This window comes from Nerophis lumbriciformis, linkage group LG10, assembly GCF_033978685.3.
Source record: "Nerophis lumbriciformis linkage group LG10, RoL_Nlum_v2.1, whole genome shotgun sequence".
In the NCBI taxonomy this organism is placed as follows: domain Eukaryota; kingdom Metazoa; phylum Chordata; class Actinopteri; order Syngnathiformes; family Syngnathidae; genus Nerophis; species Nerophis lumbriciformis.
In genome coordinates, this window is record NC_084557.2 from 44,212,833 (window position 1) to 44,221,334 (window position 8,502).

At 44.5% G+C, this 8,502-nt stretch overlaps 1 protein-coding gene across 1 annotated transcript; it reads left to right on the forward strand.

Moving 5' to 3' along the window:
- Window positions 1-3,424: 3,424 nt before the first annotated feature.
- Window positions 3,425-7,619, forward strand: lrrc4.2 (leucine rich repeat containing 4.2). Its single transcript, XM_061969554.2, has 2 exons — window positions 3,425-4,509; window positions 4,622-7,619. Exon 2 carries the CDS (start codon window positions 4,743-4,745, stop codon window positions 6,726-6,728), a length of 1,986 nt encoding a protein of 661 aa, XP_061825538.1. The 5' UTR covers window positions 3,425-4,509; window positions 4,622-4,742; the 3' UTR covers window positions 6,729-7,619.
- The last annotated feature ends 883 nt before the right edge of the window (window positions 7,620-8,502 follow it).

Consider the following 8,502-nt stretch of genomic DNA (forward strand, 5'->3'; position numbering starts at 1 on the left):
GGTGACCCTCGCCCCATCCTTATTTGGGAATGACTGAGCATTTCATGGAATCTACTTTTATAACCAATCATGGCACCCACCTGTTCCCAATTTGCCTGTTCACCTGTGGGATGTTCCAAATAAGTGTTTGATGAGCATTCCTCAACTTTATCAGTATTTACTGCCACCTTTCCCAACTTTTTTGTCACGTGTTGCTGGCATCAAATTCTAAAGTGAATGATTATTTGCACAAAAAAAAATGTTTATCAGTTTGAACATCAAATATGTTGTCTTTGTAGCATATTCAACTGAATATGGGTTGAAAATAATTTGCAAATTATTGTATTCCGTTTATATCTACATCTAACACAATTTCCCAACTCATATGGAAACGGGGTTTGTACTTGGTATCGGATTGATACCTACATTTGTGGTATCATCCAAAACTAATGTAAAGTATCAAAGAAGAGAAGAATAAGTGATTAATACATTTTAACAGAAGTGTAGATAGACCATGTTAAAAGAGAAAGTAAGCCGATATTAACAGTAAATGAACAAGTAGATTAATAATTCATTTTCTACCACTTGTCCTTAATTTTGACAAAATAATAGGTGTATAAATGACACAATATGTTACTGCATACGTCAGCAGACTAATTAGGAGCCTTTGTTTGTTTACTTACTACTAAAAGACAAGTTGTCTAGTATGGTCACTATTTTATTTAAGAACAAACTTGCAATAATAAACATATGTTTAATGTACCCTAAGATTTTTTGTTAAAATAAAGCCAAAACTGCCATTTTTTTGTGGTCCACTTTATTTAGAAAAGTATCGAAAAGTACCGAAAAGTATCAAAATACATGTTGGTACCGGTGTGTATGTACACACACACACACACACACACCCTCTTCATCGACAACTCCTCTTAAACACTGCAAAAAGTCAGTGTTCAAAAACAAGAAAAAATAATACAAAAATTAGGAGTATTTTATTTGAACTAAGCAAAATTATCTGCCAATAGAAGAAGAAAATTTGGCTTGTCAAGACTTTCCAAAACAAGTAAAATTAGCTAACTTCAATGAACCCAAAAATACCTTAAAACAAGTATATTCTCACTAATAACAAGTGCACTTTTCTTGGTAGAAAACAAAAAAGAGACCTTTTTCCTCAATATGTTGAAAAATATTCTTAAATGAAGTAAATGCTAGTGCCATTATCTTGACATAATGATATGCGCTCGGCATTACATTTCTTGAAACCAGCAAACTTATACTAAAACTAATTTATTGCTCTTAATGGAAAGGCAACAAGGCAAGCGCTTGTTACTCTCGGGGTCTCCTAGCCGCTCAGGCAAATCTTATTGTCTAAAAATGCATTTTTCCATCGATAACATGACATCATCGCGCCAAGTGCGTGCTCTTTCAGTCAATTAGTGCGCATATATACAGCCCGGCCCCCGGACACATTATTTTAATTGTATTTTTGAGGAATTTATCTGAATGTGCATGAACTATTTCCGTTCTAAATTGTTATAAATGTTAAATGTTTAAATATTAACTGTCAGTTTACTGTACTGTGCCAACTGTACTACTATATGAGTACGTATTTTCTATTGTTTCATTGAAAATAAAACAGATGGCACACTGACAAAGCTTAACCTATTGTGACTATAACAATCTACAAGGTTAATGTAGGTTGCTTCTCTTTCTCCCCCTCCATTTTTCTGCATTCTTTCGTATCTCAAGTTATCATTACGTATATGTATTGTTGCATTTAAACAACTGTATTGTTGATAATAAAGGTAAATTATTGGTATTGTTCATTATCAATAGCGCTATTTCTATTGGTATTTGTATTGATCCATTTGTAGTGTAATAATGCTCATTGTCATTTCTGTATTATTTTCTATTTTTGGCTAACTGCTTATTTGCTATTACTTTTACCATCATATTTGTACATGTCATATTTGCTGATGTTGCTCTATTGTTGTTGTTGTTGTTTGCTGTTGTTGTTTTTGTCTAATCCCCCTCTTGTCCCCACAATTTCCCCCTCTGTCTCCTTTTTTTTGTATTTCTATCACCTCCTGCTTCGGCCCGGCTGCACTAAATGATAATATAAATACATTTAATAAAGTCAAATACAAATAAGGCAACAAGAGAAGTATCCTACACTTCTCTTTTGTAAAGTAAATCTGAACAGCCGACATGGGCATCTACATCAACTATATGATTTGCCTGAGAAGCTGGACAGGACACAAAAAAAAAGAAAAAATAAATTTAAAAAAAAGAAAGAAAATAAAACAGCAAAGTCGCTTTATTTTCATCCGTTTTAGTCACGAGACACAATTGTGTCAAAGTCATGATTCTTGTTTTTCATGCTTGAAATAAGAAATGATTACTTTAAAAAAAGTAGTTTTATACTTGTGATGACACAGCTGTGCAACAGTTGATATTCTAGTTTCAAGCATGTTTTACTCAATATAAGTCATCAAATCTCAGCAACAAGCTGGAATATCTTACATTTAGGAGCAAAACACTTAAAACAAGTAAAACACTCTAACATAAACTCTGCTTAGTGAGAAGAATTATCTTATCAGACAGAAAATAAGCAAATATCACCCTTATTTGAGATATTTCATCTTACTTCAATTTCAGTTTTTGCAGTGCAGTGTACTCCTTTCACCTCTTTCGCCAAGGACGTGGACACTTCAGCCCCAACTCTCCGTCTTTTCCGTCTCACAGTTTGTCTCTCTCATCTTTGGAAGAGATAACAGTGCGCTTTCATCTTCCTCCTCCCTGAAGAGAAGACTGCCCAGCAGAGCCAGAGCAGACGAGTCAGCATTTTGGTCCTCCTATGATGTCACCCCACCCCTTCCGACCGAACGCACACACACACACACACATCTACTGTACATACACTGTGAAGTGTCCCCCGGAATGGGGTAGGAATGGGGGGCGGGGGACGCGGGCGCACTGCTGCGGGTGGGGACATCCCACGACCCGGAGTGCAAAGTCCTAGAAACGGACTTGGAATGTTGGCCCTAGTTTGGATGATTTAGGAGAATGAGCTGTGCACGGATAAAAGAAGTAGGAAAGAAAAACATGTGGGAGTAGGAACACTATTGGGGGGGCTTGAGGATGGTGGTTGAAGGTGTTAAAAAGACGGGAAGACTGCATCAAACCAATGCACTGCTCTGAGGCGAGCTGGAGCAGCTGAGAGGAGTGCGTCAGCAGTACATTCACGTTCCCACTGAAGGACAAAGGGAGGAGGGCAGAGCAAGCGTCTTAGTTGCCTGCAACACACATGGGGGAGGAGGAGGAGGACGACGGGAAAAAGAGAGAGATTGGAGCATAAACAAGAAGAGAAGACTGGGATTAGGATGCTGCTGCTGCCCGCTTGTGTGTGACGGTGGGCTGCCTGTTTGAGCGCCTGCATGCCGCCGCCGCCGCCGCCGCCTCCTTCTCTCCGTCTCCCTCCCACATTCTCTCCTTTGCGCACTCTATCTTCCCCCTTGCTCTTGATCTGTCACTAGTTCTCTCTCTCTCTCTCTCTCGCTCGCTCGCTCGCCGTTCGAGTCAGGCGACTGCAGCAGTCCACCAGCCAGCCAGCCAGCCAGCCGGGCGAACACATGGTCCAACTGACACAACTTACTACCTCAGACCAGCCCCCGGTGAAGAAAACTATCAAATAAGCAAGAGGAAGAACGGGACTTAAAAAGGAGAACTGGCGAGCGGAGGGAAGAGCCCTCAATCCCTGTTTATGGATACAGAGCTGACTTTTTCTCACATCCATTCGCTCTCTCTCTTTTGCTCCTGAGGACAAGCACGCTCCCTCTCTCGCACTCTTCTACAGCCTTCCGCGAAGCTCCAGCAGTGCAGCGCATCCTTTATTCCACAACCGATACCCGCCGCCCCCCCCCCCCCCCTGCCGCACCACCATCTCTCTCAACACCCCCACCGCCCTCGGGAGGAATAGCCGGATTACTGCTAACTGTGCGCACGGCAGCCTGCAGCCGCTCTGACCGGGGCCAGCCCCGACGCCGCGAGGAAGGAGCGCAGGGGTAGAGAAGAGGAAGCGAGAGGGGAGGGGAGAGCGATTGTGCCTGGCGTTCGTTTGCCTTTTTTTTTCTGTCTCTCAGTCTCTGTCACAACGGGGCTAATCACCAGCCGAGCAGCCCCTGGCAAAGTCACACTGAAGGAGGTCTTGCCACCAAACCAGGCGACCGGGCATGTATCGGGAGACAGTCGGACCGGAATTTTTTCGTGGTCGTTTTTTTTTTTTTAAGTACATCGTAGAGCAGTTTTGCCCTCTGAGAGACTTTGGCCTGGTAGGGCTTTCCGGGGCAGGAGATATTTGAGCACCTTGTGAGCCTCGCTGGCCTTACCTGAGTGCTCAGTCGTTACTACCAGGAGCCATTTTGTACCCTCAGCCAATCAAGGGCCGCTGGCACTCATAAGAAAACTAATTGATGCCGCTGCGACCCAAAGATGGACTTTACAAACAAATGAGACCATTTTCCAACTAATGAGGTAAGTCTATACTATTCTTACTGAAGCTGTTTTTCACAATTCATCCCGTCTTAATCTCTGCTCTCCTCGCCTCTCTCTCTTTCTGCTTTTGGCGCATTTCACATTGATGCAGCATCTTCCTGCACTGTCGATGGAACTCGGGAGCCTTGAGTTGCTCCAGCCAGGCTAGGGTGATCCGTCCTCTGGTGTGTGCCGTCTCCCCCCACCATGCAGAATAATGTGCTCTCCACATCATGAGTCCTTTGGGCCAGGTTAGTGTGCAGCCTACCTGGAACACAGCCCTGCTTGCCGTGCTCTCCCTCATGGTACCTGCCCTCAGTATGTGCCAGTCCAGCAGCCCAGCATTGGGTTCAGCCAACCCACAGAACTGTCCAGGTGCGTGCTCCTGCACCAACCAGCTCAGTAAGGTGGTGTGCACTCGCCGAGGCCTGGTCTCGGTTCCTCCTAACATCCCAGCCAACACCAGGTTTCTTAATCTGATGGAAAACAGCATAAAGACCATACAGGCTGACACGTTCAGGCACCTGCATCACTTGGAGGTACTGCAGCTGGGCAGGAATGCTATCAGGCAGATTGAAGTGGGGGCCTTCAATGGCTTGACCAGCCTCAACACCCTGGAGCTGTTTGACAACAGGCTGACGGTGATACCTAGTGGAGCTTTTGAATACCTGTCAAAGCTCAGAGAGTTGTGGTTGAGAAACAATCCCATCGAGAGCATCCCATCTTATGCCTTCAATCGCGTCCCCTCGCTAATGAGGCTCGATCTTGGAGAGCTCAGAAAGTTGAAGTACATCTCCGACGGGGCATTCGAGGGCCTTCAAAACCTCAAGTACCTCAACTTGGGTATGTGCAACCTGGGAGAGTTCCCCAATCTTTCTCCACTTACGGGACTGGAGGAGCTCGAAATATCAGAGAATGTTTTCCCAGAATTGAAACCCGCGGCCTTCCACGGGCTCAAGAGTTTACGCAAACTGTGGATTATGAACTCCGCCATCACCACAATCGAGAGGAATGCGTTTGACGACATCACAGCTTTGGTCGAGTTAAACTTGGCTCATAACAATCTGTCCACGCTCCCCCATAACCTCTTCACACCACTGCAGTATTTAGTGGAGCTCCATCTGCACCACAACCCTTGGAAATGTGACTGTGACGTAGTATGGCTCTCCTGGTGGCTGCGAGAATACATTCCCACCAACTCCACCTGCTGTGGACGCTGCCACACCCCGAGTCATATGAGGGGACGGTACCTAGTCGAAGTGGACCAGACCACGTTTCAGTGTTCGGCGCCATTTATACTGGATGCTCCCAGAGATTTGAACATCTCAGCAGCGAGGGTGGCGGAACTGAAGTGTCGCACCGCTGCTATGAGCTCTGTCAGATGGCTCCTCCCGAGTGGGACTGTCCTGACACATGGATCGGTTCACCCGCGGATTTCTGTCCTCAACGACGGGACTCTAAACTTCTCCAATGTTCTTCCGTCAGACACGGGGGTCTACACTTGCATGGTGAGCAACATGGCAGGCAATTCCAACGCCTCAGCCTACCTGAATGTCAGCAATGCCGAACTCAACACATCAAATCTGTCTTATTTCACCACCGTAACAGTGGAGGTTCTGGAACCAACAGTGGAAGAAACCCCAAAACCCAAACCCACCGCCCCGGCCTCACCTTCTGTCTTCAAACCCGTCTTCATTTCAACACCTACCGTGCTGTTCCAAAGCACGCAAACGCCAAGGCAGGTGTCAATACCTACTGCCAGAAACCCCAGTGGGCCCGCCGCGAGCCTGGATGAGGTCATGAAGACCACCAAAATCATCATTGGCTGTTTTGTCGCTGTGACCTTGCTAGCAGCGGCCATGTTGATAGCGTTCTATAAGTTGCGCAAGCGACATCAACAGAGGAGCACAGTGGCCGCGGCCAGGACCATAGAGATCATACAGATGGAGGACGAGGTTCCTCCAGTCCCACCCACTTCTGCTGGATCTAGCGGCTCGGAGGAGACGGGGCTAGTATTGCCGACGTTAGTCGAACACAACAGCCACACCTTTAAGCCGGGCTATGTGTCTCGCCAAGGGGCTTACGGTGCCCACTGGACCCAGAACAACACTCTTCACCGCTCAACCAGACAGCATCACAGCCACATCAGCACCATAGCGGATCCTTATATCATTAAGACTACTCATGGAAAAGAGAAGGTTCAAGAGACCCAAATATGAATCGTGTTCCTCACAGATCTACCACCGACTCGCTCCAACCTATTGTCCATGTCGTAGAACGCACAAAGAAAAGAAAACATTCTTTTGTACAGAAGTGCAACGAAGAGACACTTCTCGTTTCTTGTACATGCCTATATATAAGTATATCACGTGGAAAAAAACAAAAACAAATATATATCTATATATGAGATTACCCGGCAGTGGTAAGACATGCAGATTCTATTAGAACATCAAAAAACGGAGACTATTTTCTAATAACTGGTAACCTCTGTTGAAAGATTGCTTTAGGGACCCGAGGGTGTTCATGCAGAAAGGGTTTGTTTTGGACCATGTTTAGGATGCAGTAAAATATCAATCTTTATATATTTTTTTTTTTTTTTACTGTGCCAAATATGATATGCAATAAAATGGTATTATCTCACAAAAAAAAGCAAAATGACTAGATTTGGACCTTTGTGTACGGATAGCAGTGTGGTGGCACAGAGAGAACGTGTGCTCTTCAGTAGCTCACAGCCAAATGCTTTTGGACTGCAGTGCATTTCTGCGGCTAAGGTTCACCCCGCGTTCGCTGATGTCACGCTTTGATCCTGGTTTTATCTCGACATATTAATTACGCAGCACATCAGATGAACATGCAGGACAAATAGCTGTTGTTGCAAACCCCTGTACTTTGTTCTTGTCATTGGTTGCATTTTTGTGTTGTTTCCCCACCTTTTAGGTTTTGGCTTGTGTAGTGTTTTAGGGCTAATTTAGTAATGCATTACAGCAGTTGCCTGACTTGTCTCTGCAAGGGCTCATTCTGATGCTAATTTTTCAGCCGAACTGACGTGTGGTGCAGTGATACACAGGGCTTTGCGGACCATTTTGCTTTTTTTTTTTGGGGGGGGGGGGGGGGGGAAGGATTGACGTTGAACACAATGAATGTCTGTCTGATACCCGGGGCTTTTCCATGGACTACATTGACATTTGTTTGACCAGTTTATTTTCGAGGAACACTATTTTTATGGAGAGACAAAAAAAAAAAAAAGGCTATGAAAAATAAAACATTTTCGTTTGTATTTCTTTAAAGAGGAACACTTTCATTGGATGTCTTTTGTGTGTAATTTGTTTAAGAGTAAAGAGCGGGGACAGGATTGTGAATCTACCCCAAAACCCTCCATCTTACGTTCTCCTATGCATTTACTCGGTGTCTGCATGAATGGCTCTTTAAGTAACTGGTGTACAATGCTGCATTATACCCCACAGTGGGGCTCTATGCAGGTCAGATAAGGCTGTTGGTCTTTGAAGCCTCCGCTTAGTTCTCCTTAGAACAGGGGTCGGCAACCTTTACCACTCAAAGAGCCATTTTGACCAGTTTCACAAATTAAAGAAAACAATTGGAGCCACAAAAATCTTTTGATATATACAATGAAATAACACTACATACAAAGTTTTATTTAGTAAAACACATTGTTTGAGGCTTCTGTATGCTCACTTGAGTGAAAGTAATCCATACCTGCTCAACAACCACACAGGTTACACTGACGGTGGTGGTATAACACACCAACCCACACCAAACAAGAATGACAAACACATTTCGGGAGAACATCTGCACCGTAACACAACATAAACACAACAGAACAAATACCCAGAATCCCATGCAGCCCTAACTCTTCCGGGCTACATTATACCGCTACCAAACCTCGCCCAATTTGGCGATCGCCTTCTAACCAACGATCGGTATGTGTTTGTTTGGCATTAAAGGAAACTAACAACTATGAACTAGGTCAGGGGT